General features: G+C 62.8%; 5 protein-coding genes across 6 annotated transcripts; all 5 read right to left on the reverse strand.

The window, feature by feature from the left end:
- Positions 1 to 64: 64 nt before the first annotated feature.
- Positions 65 to 1,072, reverse strand: LOC127462487 (protein S100-A4-like). The gene is made up of 3 exons (XM_051771132.1): positions 967 to 1,072; positions 405 to 558; positions 65 to 301 (listed from the first exon to the last, which is right to left on the reverse strand). Exons 2-3 carry the CDS (start codon positions 540 to 542, stop codon positions 137 to 139), a joined length of 303 nt encoding a protein of 100 aa, XP_051627092.1. The 5' UTR covers positions 543 to 558; positions 967 to 1,072; the 3' UTR covers positions 65 to 136.
- A 1,725-nt stretch (positions 1,073 to 2,797) lies between these two features.
- On the reverse strand, positions 2,798 to 3,769 carry LOC127462478 (protein S100-A4-like). Its single transcript, XM_051771117.1, has 3 exons — positions 3,757 to 3,769; positions 3,483 to 3,630; positions 2,798 to 2,962 (listed from the first exon to the last, which is right to left on the reverse strand). The coding sequence occupies exons 2-3, from the start codon at positions 3,621 to 3,623 to the stop codon at positions 2,798 to 2,800; spliced, it is 306 nt and encodes a 101-aa protein (XP_051627077.1). The 5' UTR covers positions 3,624 to 3,630; positions 3,757 to 3,769.
- Positions 3,770 to 4,828: 1,059 nt separating this feature from the next.
- S100A16 (S100 calcium binding protein A16) lies at positions 4,829 to 9,042 on the reverse strand. 2 transcript variants are annotated; one of them, XM_051771099.1, is made up of 3 exons: positions 8,945 to 9,042; positions 6,296 to 6,457; positions 4,829 to 6,195 (listed from the first exon to the last, which is right to left on the reverse strand). In XM_051771099.1, exons 1-3 carry the CDS (start codon positions 8,951 to 8,953, stop codon positions 6,031 to 6,033), a joined length of 336 nt encoding a protein of 111 aa, XP_051627059.1. In that variant the 5' UTR covers positions 8,954 to 9,042; the 3' UTR covers positions 4,829 to 6,030. The 2 variants fall into 2 exon arrangements, with proteins under 2 accessions (XP_051627059.1, XP_051627061.1); XM_051771101.1 differs by lacking the exon at positions 8,945 to 9,042 and adding an exon at positions 7,014 to 7,496.
- A 2,426-nt stretch (positions 9,043 to 11,468) lies between these two features.
- S100A14 (S100 calcium binding protein A14) lies at positions 11,469 to 14,057 on the reverse strand. The gene is made up of 4 exons (XM_051771118.1): positions 14,049 to 14,057; positions 13,746 to 13,853; positions 12,386 to 12,532; positions 11,469 to 12,290 (listed from the first exon to the last, which is right to left on the reverse strand). Exons 2-4 carry the CDS (start codon positions 13,776 to 13,778, stop codon positions 12,171 to 12,173), a joined length of 300 nt encoding a protein of 99 aa, XP_051627078.1. The 5' UTR covers positions 13,779 to 13,853; positions 14,049 to 14,057; the 3' UTR covers positions 11,469 to 12,170.
- A 769-nt stretch (positions 14,058 to 14,826) lies between these two features.
- Positions 14,827 to 16,047, reverse strand: S100A13 (S100 calcium binding protein A13). The gene is made up of 3 exons (XM_051771122.1): positions 15,856 to 16,047; positions 15,169 to 15,334; positions 14,827 to 15,009 (listed from the first exon to the last, which is right to left on the reverse strand). Exons 2-3 carry the CDS (start codon positions 15,319 to 15,321, stop codon positions 14,875 to 14,877), a joined length of 288 nt encoding a protein of 95 aa, XP_051627082.1. The 5' UTR covers positions 15,322 to 15,334; positions 15,856 to 16,047; the 3' UTR covers positions 14,827 to 14,874.
- Positions 16,048 to 16,849: the final 802 nt, after the last annotated feature.

The raw sequence follows: 16,849 nt of genomic DNA on the forward strand, positions 1-16,849 counted from the left end.
TCGCCCACGGCCACAACACCCCATCCCTGGGGCACGAGACCCCCGTGGCAAAGGGAGCAGGGACTTGGTTGAAATCGATATTTATTGAAATGGCATCAGGAGGACAGGGGGAGGGCCTGGGGAAGGTGCTCCCCTTTCATTTCCTGCGCGGCATCTTGTCCGGGAGGTCCTGGAAGAAGTCGTTGCACATCATGGCCATGCAGGCCAGGAAGGTCACGTACTCCTGGAAGTCCACCTCGCTGTCGCTGTTGCAGTCCAGGTTGCTCATGAGCTGCTGTAAACTGGCCTCGCTGGTTTGTTTCTGCCCGGGGGAAAAACGGGGTTAAAATCAGGGTTTGCATCCAAGGCCACATTCCCAGTCCTGGAATTGCCCCTGGACGTGGCACCTGTAGCCCTTCACTCACACTGAAGCTTGGCAGCTCCTTCAGGAGCATCTCCTTGAGCTCGGCCTTGCTGAGCTTGTACTTGTCCCCCTCCTTCCCCGAGTACTTGTGGAAGGTGGTGACCATCACGGCCAGCGCCTGCTCCAGGGGACTTGCCATGGGGACACCGGGAGACCTGGAGAGACAAACAGCTGAGAGCAGAGTTTGGGCCCCCCCCCCGTGCTGGGGGGCAACAGCATCTCCCACCCCCAGACCAGTGCCCCATTCCTGGGCACACACTGGGATGCACCGTTCCCTCCCTATTTCCAGCCTCCCACTTCCAGCCAGGCTGGAGAACCCCCAAAAAGGCCGTGTCAGAGGGGGGGCCACAGCCCCTTCCTGCCCAGGCCAGGCGGGGGGGGAGACTCAGGTGCTTTTCCAGCCCTCGGAGGTGAAATCCAGCCTTGGAACTCGGCTCCCCCAGTAGAAACCTCCCTCTCATCCCCGAGGGAAAACCTCTGCCAGGGGACCCCGCTGTGGGATGCGCCACCGGCAACATCTGGAGAGCAGCTGGATGGGGAATCGCGGGGAAAATACAACTCACCGAGAACTCAAAGGGAACAGCGGAGGACGGGAAGGGCGGGAGAGGAGACGGAGCCGGGCCACGGGATTTATAGCCCCGCCTGGGCCACCTCCCTCGGCCCCGGGCGGGGAGGAACCAACGATCCAGCGCCCGCTGGAAAAGGAGGAGAGGAAAGCCCGGGAGCAGCCCTGCCCGCCCCCCTCCCCCCCAGTTTTCCTGCTCCTGGGGGTTGGTTGGGGTTAGAAAGAACAAAACGTGCCCCTGGGGCTGGGCAGGGACCTCCCGGTCCAGGAGAATCCCTGGGCACACGGGATGAGCGGCGGGCACCGCATCCCACCTCTGCCAGCGTGGGCAGGTGGGGCCACACGAGACGGTTTTGGCAGCATCCCGAGGGATTCTGGAGCCCAGCAGGGTCTGTCCATGGGGAGGGGGGTTTGTGCTGAGGGTTTTTCTGTCTGGTTTTGACTCTCCTGGCAGCGATTTTGTTTCCTGGCTCCGAGGGCAGCGTCACAACGCCCCGTTGTGTAACCCGGCGCTATTTCGGTGCCTGCGTGGCCCAGGCACGTGTCAGGAGCTGTGGAGAACACCAGGAACCGGCAGTTTCCAACCCCCCAGACGTGGGCTGAGGGCTGACAAAGGCCCTGAGTGCCCCCCCAGCCCCCTCAGAGGGAACCTGCTGCTGTGGGGAACAGAGAGAGAAAAGCAGGGGATGAAGCTCCAAGCTGCTCCAAAGCTCAGTGGGATGTGAAAGCTCCCCAGACACCCCCTGACATCTCCCCAGGTTGGGGGTTTCTTTACATTTTGGCAGGAGAAACCCCCAGCCTGAACTTCCTCCCCTCATTAGTGCAAACTGGTGTGAGTTACTGGGAGGGGTAGAAGCTCCTGGGGCTCTTCATAAAGACTCTGGGAAGGGGCAGAGCAAAGTTTGGAGCTACTGGGCAGGTGCTGGAAGGACCTGGAGGGGCTCAGTGAGGACCTGGTAGGGCTCAACGAGGACATGGGGGCCTTGGGGAGGACCTGGAGAGCTCAAGGAAGGACCTGGAGGGGCTCAAGGAAGGACCTGGAGGGGCTCAAGGAAGGACCTAGAGGGGCTCAGGGAAGGACCTAGAGGGGCTCAGGGAAGACCTGGGCCCTTGGGGACAGGCTCTGCCAGGGGTCTGCTCTGTCATGGAGTGGTGCAGAGGCTTTGTGAGGGCTTTTTAAATCAGGGATGGTTCCTGTGGAAAAGCCAAAGAGCAGCTGCTGCACCTTCTGCAAACCAGCCCAGACCTGCCCGGAGCTGCCTCAGCGATGGGAGGAGGAGGAAGGGGAACCCTCTGGCTCCCAGTCACATCCCAGGAAATTCCTGCCTGTCTGTGGCCCCAGGGCTCCCTGGAGAACTCAGGGGGGTTGGGTTGACCTCCAGTGCAGCCCCCCAGCACGGGCCCACCCCCAGGAGGGCTGAGGGTCTCCTGGAGGGGTCTGGTGACACATTCTGGGTTCGTGTCTCTCTGTCCAGTTCCTCCACCCCAGTTTCTCTCCCCAAACCCAACGAGGTGCCCAGGGCAGCTCGTGCCCGCCTAAACCCGCTGTGGGCACTCGAACCTCAGCTGTTTCAACCCAAAGTGCACTGAGTCCCTCCCTGAGCCAGCAAGGACAGCTCAGGGGGGGCATCCAAGCAGCTCAGACTGTTTTGCTCAGACTCCTCCAGAAAATGCCTTCCGGGGCTGCATCAGAGCATGGAAAATCCCAGGGAGCTGGAGGAAGGTATGAATCACCCTCTGCCCGTTACCCAGCAGGCACAGAACCCCTGGAGCACACCCAGAACTGGGGAAAGCTTTTATTGAAAGCCCCTCTGGGCAGGGGTGGGGGGTCACTTCCTGCGGTGCTGCTTGCTGGGGTCGTCCTTGAAGAAGTCGTTGAAGCCCATGGTGATGCAGGCCAGGAAACACACGTACTCCTTGAAATCCACCTCGCTGTCCTTGTTGTGGTCCAGGTCGTTCACCAGCCGCTTGAATTCCGCCTCATCCATTTGTTTCTGGTGGGGCATGAGAGGTTTTGGGGTGTCCCCAACCTGCCCTTCCAGCCCTGCTCCCCTCCCCCTGCCTGGAAGGAGGGTTTTCCCTTTGCCTTTGGAAGGAGGTGGCCTGGAAAGCTGCACCTGTGACAGGGCAGTGCTGGAGCAGCTGCACCAAATGTGCCTCTGGGATGTGGAAAAGTTGGGCTAAAAAACTTCTCCTCCCTCCTCCCAATTTAAACCACAAGGTTTTAAAGAAGGGGAAGTTGGGGGTTAAAAAAAATTATTATAAAATGGAAATCAGAGTGTGATTTCCTTTGCCAAACTAAATATTTCTGGGGGCATAAAAAAAGCCAAATTTCCTTTTGGGCTGAGGCTGCTCCAGCTCAGCTCCTCCCGGTCTCATCCTTCCTCCTCCTCCTCCCCAGGGCTCTCCCCAGAGCATGAGGCTTCTCTGGGCTGCATCCACCATTCTAACACCTCCCACCCTGCCCCAGGCACCTCCAAAGGCCACCCAGGGATGTCCCTCGTGGCCACTTACACTCCCGAAGATGGGCAGCTCCTTGTTCAGCAGGTCTTTGAGCTCAGCCTTGCTGAGCTTGAACTTGTCCCCCTCCTTCCCCGAGTACTTGTGGAAGGTGGTGACCATCACAGCCAGTGCCTGCTCCAGGGGACACGCCATGGCCAGCCTGGGGGGCACAGCAGGACAGGGGCTCAGGGTCTGTGCCCCCCACCCTGCCCGGGCCGCTCACCTGCAGCCCCCACGGCCCTCGGGAGGGTTTGGGGTGCAGGGAGGAAGAGGAGCAGAGACTCACCTGGTCAGCAGCCCTGAGGACACACAGGATACTGCAGCCAGGGCAGGATGGGCATTTATAGCCCCATGGGGGTGGCACTGCCCCTGTGCCCCCCCGGGCTTTCCCAGCAGCTCCACCAGGGTGGTTTCACCCACACCCCATTTTTGCCTAACGGGCTGTGTGATCCCATTAGAGGGGGGGGATTTGGGTGCTGGTGGGTCACCAGCCCATGTGCCCCCTAAACCATCACTGCACTGTCCCTCACACCCCCAGCATGGATGGTCCTGAGCAATCCCTTCCTGGTGACCCCAACCCAAGGGAATATTTGGGGCAGGGGGGGTGACAATGGATTTATCTGAGCCGTGGGCTGGGGTTTGGTGCTGCCTGGTGGGTTTCTGAGCTTTAACACCTGCTTAGCACCAGGCACAGGGTCAGAATTTGTGCTCCCCTAGGAGAGCCACGTCCCCCTTCCAGTCCATCACCTTGTCCTTGTCGTTCTCCAGGTCCTTCAGGAGCACCCAGAAGCTGAGCTCATCCCCTTGTCCTTGGCACAGAGGGTCACTGAGGTCAAGGACCAGGGCACAGGGGGGTATCAGCCATGCCAGGGGGGTTTGTGTGGTGTCCCACCCTTAAGAAGGAGGGATCACCCAAGATTCTCTGGGATTCCATAGCTGGGCACATGGGGGGACCTGTTTTAGGGAGCAGCAAGACCTTCTCTGCCCCCCACACCCTCCCAGGGGTGGGAAGGGACACAAGAAATGTTCCCGTTTGCTGCACCTAGAAATGAGGTGTTGGGGTTTGGCTGCCCCCACGCTGAGGGTCCGTTCCGGAGGGACCCCGAGGATCGAGGCTGGATCGCTGGGATTCCGTGGGAGCGGCGGGAGCGGGGCCCAGCCCAGCCCCACAAACCGCGGGGTGAGTCACGGCCCGGCCCTCGCCCCACGGGGATTCCTCGGCCGTGACTCAGCCGCGGCCCCGCCCCGCTCCCACGGCGAGAATCCCGGTTTTCCGGGGACCCCCGGAGCTGCGGGGCCGGGCAGAGGGGGCTCCGTGGGCAGGGGGACAGGCAGGGGACAGAGATGCTCCTGCAGCGGAACGAGAGCAACGAGGGGTTGGCTGGGAGGGGATGGGGGTCGCGGTTTCACGGTGCCATCACCCCCCTGCCGTGCGAGTGGGGCTCGTGGGGGGCAACCACCACGCTCGTAGGTCCACGCCCAAGTCCCTTCCCAGTGGAAAATCCCCGGAAGAGCCGGAGCGGCTCGGGCTCCCTGCCCGCACCGTGGGCGTTGCGGAGCGCGACGAGCCCAACCCTGCTGAGCACGGGGGTCCCTGGGGGTCTTTGGGGGTCCCTGAAGGTCTCGGCACAGCTTTCCCCCGTCCCCATCCCGGGTGGGGGGTCTGCAATGTGCCGGGATGCAGGACGGAAATGGGGGGTCCCCCGAGACACGCCCCCCCGGGGTCGGGGCAGCCGCGGAGCCGCTGGAATATGGAGCTGTAATTCCGGGCTGCCGGGGACCCCCTCGGGGACACAGAGGGGGTCCCCCAGGAGAGCTGTGGCAGCGGCCGCCAGCCCTGTCCCCAGGCAGAGGGTTGGGTTGGGTTGGGGTGTGGTGGGCGCTGGGAGTGCGCGGTGTCTGCTGACACCTCGTGGTGCTCCGTCAGCCCCGCGGTGACCGGGACGGGCGTTGTCACCGGGGTGTGACTGTGCGGGCGGTGGGGGACAGGGCAGACCCCCTCCCTCGGCCCCCCCGCCCCCTCGGAGCACAGGGAAGGCAGAGCCTCAGCGTCACCCGCTGCTCCTCCGGATTTTATTGCCGCAATAAATAACCACGGGGGTGTCACCCGAGGGGGCCGCGCCGAGCCCCGAGCGCCGGCCGGGGCACTCCCTCCACCAGCCCGGGCACGGGGAAAGGCCCCCTTTGCCCAGGAAGACCCCCCGCTCTGAGGGGGAGCTGCAAGGGGAGAGGGGGGTCCCGGCTGTGACGGGGGTTCTGTCAGCGGAGCTCTGAGAACAGGCAGAACTCAGGTCCCACATGAGGGTAAACCTCTCCCTTTGCTTCTCGCCCAACAGGTCTCGTGAAGGGGAGGAGGGCAGGGCAGGCACGGCGAGGAGGAGCCTCGCGTCCCCAAATCCCACCCACAGGGTCGTCCCGCCTCCGTCACAGCCCGGCACGGCTCGGTCGGCAGAGCCCTGGGGAGCCGAGGTGGCCCGGGGCGAGCTGGGGCTCGGGGAGGGCACAAAGCGGGGGGGGGTCGTGGAGAAGCAGGGGGGTCCAGGAGGGTCCTGTGCAGCGGCTACTTGGTGAATTTGATGCTCTGCTCCTGCTGGCGGATGATCTGGGCGATGGGGCTGGCGATGCCGCCTATCAAGGTCCAGTACTCGTCGAAGCTGATGCGCCCGTCCTTGTTCTCGTCCAGGTCGCAGATGAGCTTGTCGGCTGCGCGGCGGTTCCCGGTGTCCTGGGGGGGGAGCAGAGCCGCTCACACCGGGGTGCGGGGCAGGGGGACCCCCTGGGAGCTGCAGGGGCAGGACCCCCCGGCCCCGCCCGCCCGCGCTCACCGTCAGCATGTGGTTGAGCTCCCGGCTCAGCATCTTGCGGAAATCCTTCTTGCTGATGCGCCGCGGCTTCTTGCAGCAGCAGCAGCGGCTCGAGTACTTGTCAAAGTTGTTCACCAGCACCTGGACGGCCCATTCCAGCTCCGTGCACTGCGACATCGCTGCCTGAGGGGGCAGGGGCAGGGACGGTGCTGAGGGACACCCCCATGGCAGCCCAAAGCTCAGGGCTGAGCGGGAGGGTCAGCACGAGCCTCCCGGAAAGTGAAACCAGCCTGGGACCAGCCATGGATTCATCCTGGAATCAGGCATGGACTCAGCCTGGGACCAACCATAGATTCAACCTGGAATCGGCCATGGATTCAGCCTGGAATCCATGGGAAGCCTGGAACCAGCCATGGATTCAGCCTGGAATCAGCCATGGATTTGACCTGGAACCAGCCATGGATTCAGCTTGAAATCAGCCATGGAAAGCCTGGAATCCATGGGGAGGCAAATAGGTGGTGGTGCCTGGGTGCTCATCTCCCCACATGGTCCAGGATCACCCCAAAACTCCTGGGTGCCCCCTGTGCCCACCCCACCCGCCCCCCCGGCAGCTGCCCCCGCGCGTGTGGGCCGGGTAGTAATTATGGCCACGGGGCTGAGCAGGGCCCGGCCGCCCTTCCCAGGGCTCATTAGGCAGGAATGGGGCCGGGAGCTGTGGCGGGACAGGGGCAGGAATTACCAGCCAACCCTCCTCTTGCTTCACGGCTCCGGGAACAGCCCGGCAGGGCAGGGCCGGGCCTGCCCGAGTCCCCCACAAGCACAGCCCAGGCTGCCCCCCAAATCCCGGGGGTCCAATCCTGCCTGATCCCTGCCCGGGGTCTCCGTCCTCTCTCCTCCGTCCCGAGGCTGCCCCAAGCCAGGAAGCTCCGACAGGATGGGCCCGACAGGATGGTCCCTGTCACGGGGTCCAGCGGCCACATCCCAGGAAGGCAGGGACGGGAACTGCGTCACCTTGTCTGCTCGGGGCTCTTTCCTGCCTGGTCAGTGGCCAGGACTTGGAGTGTGTTGCTCCCTGTTGTTCCAGGTGGATTTACACCAGCCCTGGGTTCCAGCACTGACCATTGTGGCACTGGTGGCCACATGGGTGTTGGAGGAAGCCAACGGGGTGGGCTGTGTGGAGCCCCAAGGGGTGGCCCAGCACTGTCCCCCTCTCAGGGGACACCTCCAGAGGGTTTTTGCAGCCCAGGGAACAGGGAGGACCTGCCCCATGCCCCAGCCTTGGCTCCTGTCCCCTCCCTTTGCCCTGATCCTCCCCAGTTCAGCCCCAGGCCGAGGACGGTGGCACGTCAGGGTGGTGACACGAGACATGAGGCTCAGCCCCAGGCTTGTCCTTGTCCCCAGGTGTCCTTCCAGGCCATCCCTGTCCCTGTGGGAGCCCCTGCTGTGCCACACTGCCACGGTCCAGGGTCACTCTGTCATTCCAGGACCGGGGACCAAACCCAGCTCTCGGCACTCTGGCCTTGGAGCTGTCCCAGCACTGGCAGGGCCACGAGAGCCTCTCACCAGAGATTCCGGCTCCTCCCGGGTCGTTCATCACCAACAGAGGGGATCCAGCAGCACCAGGGCATGAGCACCCCCAGCACTGCCACCCCTGCACCCACCGGGGACCCCAGTTTGGTGTCACCAGTCCCCTGCCACCAGCACCCAGCCTGTCCTCGGGGCATCGTGGCAGCTGCTCCGCCGCTGACTCATGGCACCGGCCCGGCAACCATGGAGAGCCCTGGGGCCAGCTGGGGGCACGGGGACACCGTGACCGGGGTGGGGCACAGGGACACTGGCACAGCAGGGGGACACAGGGACACTGGTACCATGGTGGGACACAGGGGCACTGGCAGTGGGGTGGGACATGGGGACACTGGCAGTGGGGTGGGACACAAGGACACTGGCACCACAGCGGGACAGGGGGACACTGGCAGCAGGGTGGGACCCAGGCACACTGGCACCACAGTGGGGCACTGGGACATCACTGGGGTGGGATACGGGGACCGGGAAGGGACTCTGACGCTGCAGTGGGACATGGAGACACTGTCACCACAGTGGGACATGGGAACACTGTCCCTGGGGTGGGACACGGGGACACTGGCACAGCTGGGCACCACGTGAGCAGGATGGGACTCGCCAGCTGCTCCACTCCCACCACCACGGTCCCGTCACTTCTCCCTCTCCTTTCCCCTCTCCTTCTCCCTTCCCTCTCCTTCTTTCCCTCTCCTTCTCTCCCTCTCCCTCCTCACGCAGTCACATCTGCCCGGAGCCAGGACCTGCAGCTGGACACAACCCCAGCACTCCCTGTCCCCCTGCCCAGCACCACAACAGGAAAATCCCCCTTTTCCAGAAGCCAGACCCCACTGGCAGCCCCAGGTCAGGCTCTCCAGAGACAATGGAGGCCGACGGACGCAGAGCACCCTCCTCCCATCCCGGATCCCCCCCGTGATCCCCCAAATCCCCCCAGTCCCCTCCACCCCGGCCCCACACGCGGAGCTGCCGAAGGACTCGGGGGATTTCCAGCACCCAACATGCAGCAGCACATCCCAGGCCTGCTCCTGGTTAAATATTCACCCCAAAAGGGGCTTCCCCATCCCGGGGGAACTGGAATTCCCGCTGGAGCCTCACCTGGCTCATTCTGAGGGTCCTGCTGTGTCCACCTGACGCCGGTTTGGCAGCTGGGAGCTGATGTCGCCCGTTCTCTGCTCACCTTGCACCCATCCCGCAGGCCCAGCCAGGTTTTTAAAGAGGCTCCCACCCCTCCCTGACGTTCCCAGGGCGTTCCCAGGCCTGGGCTCACCTGGGAAAGGGCTCTCTGGGATTGCAACACCGGGACGGGTTGGTGCGAGCTGGGACCCGCGGAGGCTCCAGCTCCTTCCCAGGGGCTGCCCTGTGTGTTCGTGGCTAGGGAGGTGTTTGGGGACCACCCCAAAAGACCCCGCTGGATGGATGGCGTGGTGGTTGACCAGGCACAGAATTCCAGCCTGATCCCAGGGTTTGCAAACCCATCCAGCCGTGCATCAACCAAAAGCCTGGCTCCTCCATCTCATAGCTCATTCCACCATCCCCCCAGCTCCAAACCATCTCTGAATCTGCCTGGCAAGGCAGGGAACATCATTTTTTGAACCAAAACCACTTGTTCTCATGGGTGAAAGGGGCTGACATGGGTCTAGGGACCCTGGGAGCACAAGCACCAGCTCCGGGCAGGGCCATGCCCAGCTCTTGGCCATGTCTGGATGCACTGGGATAGACAAGGCTCTTCCCAGCTGGGAGCTGGGCTTGTAAGGTCCCATCCATAATTAATTGTGCCAGCAAATTGCACCTCTGGTGTCTCCCAGATTCGATGCCGAGATCAGATACGGGCGTTATCGGGAAGGGCAGATTTCGAGATGCAAAGCAGGAGGTGATTTGTTACAGGCAGGAGCCACCTGCTCCCAGGACCTCTGGAACTCCCATCCCGGAAAAAACGTGTCATCCCAGCTCTCCCCGTGGCTCCTTCCTAATCTCGGTTGGGAGGAAGCAAAAACCTGTTCTGGGCCGAGATGCTCCGGTGTCGTTCGTTGATGCAACATCCCGGGAGGGTGGGAATCCCTCCCGGACCCTGCAGGCAAACAGCTCACCCCTGAATCATGGGCTTTCATTACTCTCCTCTGCTGGCAGATGTCACAACCACATCCAGGCCCTTATTTTTACAAGGCATCCAGGGCGTGTGCGTGTGCTCGGAGCAGCCACGTACCATCCTGGCCCATCACAAAACACTTCCCACCAATTGGTGAGGTCGGAGTCCCCCCTGGTCCCCACCAACTCCAGGCCTGAAGGGCCAGGAGGTATTTGGTGTCTCCTGGACAAGCTCTGCACCAAGGGAGCCTTTGCAGAGCCCTGGATTTGGGGGTCTTTGGCGAGTTGCCCAGTGCTGTGTCCTCACCGAGGGGCACCGACTGCCCCGGCGTGGACTGAGCTGCTCCCACCAGCTCCAAGAACTTTCCAGATACTCATCAGGGATGGCTCACGGCACAGGAATTGTCCTCCTGACAGCACACCGTCACACCAGGGACAAACTCAGCGACCCAGAAGTCCCCACTCCCACGGCACATTCCCAGACAGGTGCTGGGAAGAGGATCCAGGAGCCCCGGCTCCCCTTTCCCCCCCACACCACCCCGACCATTTGACACATTTCCTGTCTCTAATTAAATGCACGCCACACCTTTCTGCTTAATTTCCATGCATTTATTTCCAAGGCAGGAACAATAAATAGTCATTCCCGTTGTGAAATCCACCCCAGGCCGAGAGGAGACAGAGGGTGGCCCTGTGGCCGAGCCACGGTGCCGGAGCCGCCGCCGGCCCGGCAGGACCTGCCCAGCGCCGCCTTTTATCGCCTTTCGCTGGGGTTTGGATCAGTTTTGGTTTGCTCACCTCTGGTTTCTTCCCTCCCAAAGTGCTGCTGAGGTGCCCACAGCCTGTCCCTCTTTGGGACACCCCTTTTAGGGGTCCCCACTGCGCCTTCAGGACGTGAAGCTCAGTGGAAATGGCCTGGTGTCGGAGGGAAGGTGGGATAACCGGGTTCTCCAGCCCATTTCTTCACTCCCCATTCACTAATTACCCCATCCCAGGGAGCTACACCTTTGTGCCATTTACTCTTTCCCAATTTGCTGTAATTAGCCCCAAATCCCATGTTCTCCCAGCACAGGTGGGATCTTGCTGGCTCACAGCTCTCAACTCTTTCCAAGCCTGGCATTTTGGGATCTCCTCCGAGCTCCCTCCATCCCAGCACGGAATCACATTCTCAAAGCCCTTGCTTGGGGTGCCTGTCCAGAGCATGACCCCACAGCTGGGACCACCACCCCAGGAACTGGGAATGTGGAAGCCCTGTGCACCCCTGCAGTGTCCTGACACACCCACAAGGTCACACACTCACCCATGTCCCCACACACCCGTGGGGTCCCACACACCCACAGCAATCCTTGCACACCTCTGGGGTCCCTTGCACACCCACAGCCCCCTTTGCACCCCCGTGCTCTGCCCAATCCAGAATGACCCTCAGCACCACGACCCTGCAGCCCCCTCTCTCCCCTTTTCCCCCCGCTTTCCCTCTCCCACCAGGAACAAACAAGGTCACTCCATCCTGGTTGTTTGGCTTTTTTTTTTTCCAGTGTTTTCCTTTATTAATTTATACAAAAATGGTTGCAAGTGGCACAAGCTGAGACCAACCCGCCCCTGCCCCAGCCCCGAGCCCGGGGGCCACAATCCCTAGAGATGGGGAGCACCAGGAGGGTGGCACATCCCGGGATAGCCCCCAGAACCCTGGTCCCTGCACTGGGGGGACAGCAGGGAATACACCCCGGCCACGTTCACCCACCCACGGCCACAGCAGAGCCCGGGATGCCCCCGGAGGTGCCCTCGGGTGCCAGGGCACGGGGCTGGGGGGATGAGCCAACACTTCCAAGGGGGTTTTGGGGGGAAAGGAGCCGAGTTCCTCTCTCTGTGATGCTCCTCCAGGGCTGGGGGTCCTGCAACTGGAGAGTTTCCAGGGCCGGAGGTAGGACAACCCCAGGGATGAAAGCGCTGGAGCAAAAGGACGGAGGAAGGCTCCGGAGCCAGGTCAGGAACCCCCATTGCCACCTCCCTCCCACCATGGCACGGAGCTGGGGATGGGAAGGGGGTTTCCTGACAGGAAGGAGAGCCAGGAGAGGGCAGGGATGCGGCTGAGGAGGGGGATCCCTCCACCCCAGCGGGAGGGGACGAGCCCTGGCAGGAACAACGTTGTTTTTTCCCAGGCTCATCCCACCGGGCCCCGCTGCCCTTCGTGCTCCTCGGTGCAGAGCCTGAGGCCTCGGGCACCTTCCCCCACCAGCTCCTACTTCCTCCTGCAGCCCTTGGCTGCATCCCCCATCATGTCCCAGTACTCTCCAAACTCCAGCTTGGCCTCGTTGGGGTCTCCCATGCACTCGATCTTCTCTTCCAGTGGTCCCACACACTGCAGGGGGGGCAGAGAAAACATCGGGGTGAGGGGGCTGTGAGGTCCTGTGTCCCCCCCAGCCCCTCCTCCCCAGCCCAGGGCTCTGCCCTCACCTTGCCCAGGTGGGGCAGCTTCTGCACCACCAGGTCCTGCATCTCGTTGGGGGTCAGGTACTCCTTCTGCCCCTTCACTGCATAGCAGTGGAACTGGCTGATGACGGTCTCGATGGCCCGTTCCACGTCCGTGAGCTCCTGGCAGTCCTGGGGGGGCACAGGGGGTGAGCACTGGGGGCACAGTGACCTGGAGGGATGGGACCCCTCCCCAGAGGGATGGGACACCCCAGGGTGCACAGGACAAGCCCTTAGTATGTGGGACACTCCCTGAGGAGTCCCCAGTGATGGGATAAAGCTCCTTATCAACACCAGACCTCTCTGCACGGGTGTAAGACCCCCCCATACAGATGTGAGACCTCACTGTCCAGATGTGAGACCCCTCATACAGGTGTGAGACCCCCTCTAGAGATGTCAGGGCCCACTGTCCACACCTGAGACCCCCATACAGGCACAAGACCACTCCAGACAGATATTCCATCTCTCCATACAGATATTCCACCTCTCCACAGACATGTTCCACCCCTCCACACAGATGTTCCACCACCCCACACCGGCCCTGCCCGGCTGCAAGACCCCCTCCAGCTGCCACCTTGACATACCACCCCTCCCTGCGGGCCTGTCACCCCCCAAATCTCCTTTCCTAGCCCCCTCCTTGCCCGGGCCCCCCGAGGCTCAGCCACCCTGGCGTCTCAGCTACACCCCCGGCGCGGGGGCCGCACCGTCCTGACTGGTTCTTCCTCTCCTCAGCACAAGTGGCAATGGCACGATGAGTCAGTGCCCGGGACGACGCCTGGGATGGGGTTTGGCAGCTCCCAGAGCCCCTGTCCCACCCCAGCAGACCCCGTTCCCAGCGGGGTGGGGGGCACAGACTGGCACAACCTCCATGCCCAGCTCTCCAGCCACTGCGTTCGGAGGGAGCCAATGCTGATTCACTCAAATCTGCGGTTTTCCCTCAAAACCACATCGGTCGATGCCCATTAGGAAGGACCTGGCAACCTCCAGAGCCTCATCCCGGCGCCCTAAATCCTCCACAGGTGCAAAGGGGTGCAGGATGGACACCTCCTGGTTAAAAGCTGAGGAAAACAGGAGCCTTCCTGCTCCTCTCCATCCTTGCAGAGGTTCCCAAAGGTGGATCCCCAGCAGCTGGAAAAGGCTGCCTGCTTCCCTGAGCTCCCGAGCGGCTCCAAACCCGCAGCATCAGGTCCCCCTGCCTGGGACAGCGAGTCCAAACCCCAAAACAGCCCCCAGCTCCTCCACCACACTCTGGCTCCGGGATGGGGCAGTCAGGGCTGTGCCCTCGGGGTGCGGACATGTGGGGTCACCCCACACCCCGCCGGGGGTCCCGGCGTCGCTCGAGGACCTTGCGCTTCTTGCGGCAGTTGCACTGGCCCATCCTGCTCCTCGCGGCGTCCGGGGGGTCCTCGGTGGCACCGGGGGGGTCTCTCCTCTGCGATGGGATCCGGAGGAGCTGTCGGAGGGGGAAAGCCCAGCTCAGCTCTCGGCTCTCAGGGATCTCCCAGGACTCCTCCTCATCCTGGAGGAAGGTGAGCTGCCAGGACACGTCCCGGCGGCAGCGGCGTCCCGGCAAGTCGCGGCAGAGCCGAGCGTGGGAGCGCGGGGGAGACCCTGAGCGCAGACCCCCGGCCCACGAGGGGCCACTTACCTGCTCCGCGGGCTGGGCGGGTGTGCCGGGCTGTGCTGCACCGGCGTTTTATATCGCGGGAGGTGTGAGTGGGAGCTCCCGGTGCTCATTTCGGAGCCTGGCCCGGGGCCAGCGTGGGGCTGGGAAACGCCTCCTTTCCCGGCCACATCCAGGGCTCCCCCAGCCAGCCCGGCACGGCAGCGCCTCGTGGGAACGGCCACCGGGCACCCCCGGCTCGGGAGGGTCACGGGATGGGTCACCCCGTGATGGGGTCTCACCGTGTCCCTGCGGGGGGGTTGGGAGCTGGACAGCAGGAATGGGGACATTCCCGAGCCAGGGATGTGCTGTGCTGGTGGATTTCACCATATTCCAGCACCACTGGGATTTGGGAGCTGAACACTGGGAATGGGGACATTCCCGAGCCAGGAACAAGCTGTGCAGGTGAATGTGTCCCCCTGTGCCACCCAAGACCCCAGAGAGGCTGGCCATTGATGCTGTGGAGGTGGTGGCACCGTGGCCACAGTGCCAGAGCTGCTCCTCAGCCCCACCCCGGTCCTGGCCACATCTCTGCCTCCCACCCACCCCACAGCGCGGCAGGAAGGTGTTTGTGGGGGGTGAGGTGGCACCCCAAAAGCCAGACCACCACAGGGACAATTTGGGAACACCTCCATCCATCACAGAGTCCCCAAACCCACCACCCTGGGCTGGGCCCATCCCCAGCATGGCCACGGGCAGGGGAGGGGATGTGGGATCCAAACTGGGATCCCCCCTAAGAACAACAGCACTGCTCAGGCTCAGGGAAACCTCTTTTATTTGCTCCACATCAGCTGAGTCTCCCATGGGCCTGTCACTTCTTCCCCATTTTCTCTCTCCTCATGGTCTTGGCCAACTCCCCGATGAGCCGCCAGAACTCCCCAAATCTCAGCTCCTCATCGTTGTTCACATCCAGCTCGCTCATCTTCTCCTCCAGAGAGGGCACATCCTGTGTAGGGACACGGGATCGGCCACATCCCAACCCCCGGCAAGCGGGGGGGGATGGGAGGGCTCCTGACCACAAATCCCAGGGGATCCCGAGCAGCCCCACAGCTCTGGGAGATTCCACGGGGATCCAGCCACCCTCTCAGGGTGCTCCCCACCTCACCTTCATCAGGTTGGGCAGATGGAGCTGGACCAGCTCCTTGAACTCGCTGGTGCTCAGGGTGCCCTTCCTGCCCTCCTTGCCCGCACAGGTGATGAAGATGTCGATGATCTTCTCAATGGCCAATTCCAGCTCGGTCAGTTCACCCGTGGCCATGGCCCCGCACACACTGGGGGTGCAGGGACAGGAGCCAGGAGGGGGTTGCACCCTGAGGGGTGTCCCAGGGAGACCCTCTGCCCTCCCCCAGCCCAGGGTGCAGTGGCTCTGAGGGGTCTCAGACCTGCAGGGCTGAGGAGGGTCCCGGGGCCGGGAGCTGCTCCCAGGGGACCAAAAGCTTCAGACAGGACCACAGGGAGGGGGAGCAGGTCTGAGGGATGACTCAGCTGCCACCTGGCACAAGAGCTGGGATGGGGGACATGGAAAGGGATGAGGAATGTGGGAAGGGATGGGGGACATGGAAAAGGGATAGGGGGACATGGGAAGGGGACAGGGGAATGTGGGAAGGGGATGGGGGGACACGGGAAGGGATGGGAGGACATGGGAAGGGGCTGGGGGCGTGTCAGGGGTCCCCAGTGCCACAGTGGGGCCAGGATGGGGGCATGGGAAGGGGCTGGGGGCGTGTCAGGGGTCTCCAGCAGCGCTGCCGTGGCCGGGGTGGGGTCAGCGCTGCAGCAGCGACTCCCCACTTACCCCTCGCTGTGGTCAGAGAGCTGCGGGCAGGTCGTGGCCCCCGGGAGGTGTCGGGGGGGTTGGGGAGGTTTCAGGAGGTTTTATAGCCACGCCGCAGGAGGGGACAGCGCAGCCTTTGTCCCCCCCTCCGCGGTGTTGGGTTTCCTGGTGCGGCCGGACGGACGCACAGACACCGCCTGACGTTCTCCTCCTCCTCCTCTGCTCCCTCCCGACGTGGGCACCGGACCAAACTCAGCCCTGCCGGGCTGAACTTCCCGCGGCCCCGGCGGCCTCGGGAAGGTCCAGGGGAGCAGGATGGGACCAGGGGCTGAGGGGAGGGACACGAGGGCACAGAGGATCCCACAGGGCTTGAGCATCACCCGATTTCACGGAACCATTTAGGCTGGAAAAGATCCCCAAAATCATCGAGTCCAACCTTTGAAGGTCATTAAATACAGTTTTTGAAAGTCATCAAATCCAACTTTTGAGGATCACCCAGTCCAAGCTTTGAGCCCCTTCCCAGGGGTGCAGGGCAGGTCTCACCCCCAGTCCATCCCAGCACGGATGATGCCCAAATTCCCTGTTCCCATCCTTCTCTGGCTCATCCCAGCCCTGATCCAGCAGTGCCACCGAGCCAGAGTGAGAGTTGTGAGTCAGCTCCCGCTGACATCATCCCTATTAATAGTGGGCTCTGTAAAAATTAATTAATCCAAATTAATTAGGGGGCTGGGACCCGAGCGCTCCCCTCTAATCAGTGTGTATTTATAACATGGCAGCCCTGGCACATTTCCACCTGGGAGAGGGAGCAGCCCCAACATTCCCATGGGGACCCCGGGCATGACCCCAGACAAAGCCCCGGTCCTGGCCCTGATGTCCCTGATTGTCACCCACCCCATCCCTCTGTCCCACGCAGAGCAAGGGTGGGACGAGCAGCCCCCCAGGACAGCACAGGGAGTTTTGGGGTCCCAGAAACCCAGTGATGTTTTGGAAACCCAGGGCAGGGACGTCCCTGGCA

Source organism: Manacus candei, unplaced genomic scaffold (assembly GCF_025592945.1).
Source record: "Manacus candei isolate 608988 ecotype Guabito, Panama unplaced genomic scaffold, ASM2559294v1 h1tg000128l, whole genome shotgun sequence".
Lineage (NCBI taxonomy): Eukaryota > Metazoa > Chordata > Aves > Passeriformes > Pipridae > Manacus > Manacus candei.

Bases quoted from the DNA above. Each gene is read 5' to 3' on its own strand.
- LOC127462487 (XM_051771132.1), bottom strand. From the start codon at position 542: ATGGCAAGTCCCCTGGAGCAGGCGCTGGCCGTGATGGTCACCACCTTC. The intron at 302-404 runs GTGAGTGAAGGG...TCCCCCGGGCAG, and splicing joins AGGAGCTGCCAAGCTTCAGT to AAACAAACCAGCGAGGCCAG.
- LOC127462478 (XM_051771117.1), bottom strand. From the start codon at position 3,623: ATGGCGTGTCCCCTGGAGCAGGCACTGGCTGTGATGGTCACCACCTTC. The intron at 2,963-3,482 runs GTAAGTGGCCAC...ATGCCCCACCAG, and splicing joins AGCTGCCCATCTTCGGGAGT to AAACAAATGGATGAGGCGGA.
- S100A16 (XM_051771099.1), bottom strand. The intron at 6,196-6,295 runs GTGAGCGCGGGC...CTCCCCCCCCAG, and splicing joins AGCTCAACCACATGCTGACG to GACACCGGGAACCGCCGCGC.
- S100A14 (XM_051771118.1), bottom strand. From the start codon at position 13,778: ATGGGCCAGTGCAACTGCCGCAAGAAGCGCAAG. The intron at 12,533-13,745 runs GTCCTCGAGCGA...GTGCCCCCCCAG, and splicing joins ACTGCCGCAAGAAGCGCAAG to GACTGCCAGGAGCTCACGGA. The intron at 12,291-12,385 runs GTGAGGGCAGAG...CCCCCCCTGCAG, and splicing joins AGCTGCCCCACCTGGGCAAG to TGTGTGGGACCACTGGAAGA.
- S100A13 (XM_051771122.1), bottom strand. From the start codon at position 15,321: ATGGCCACGGGTGAACTGACCGAGCTGGAATTGGCCATTGAGAAGATC. The intron at 15,010-15,168 runs GTGAGGTGGGGA...GTCCCTACACAG, and splicing joins ATCTGCCCAACCTGATGAAG to GATGTGCCCTCTCTGGAGGA.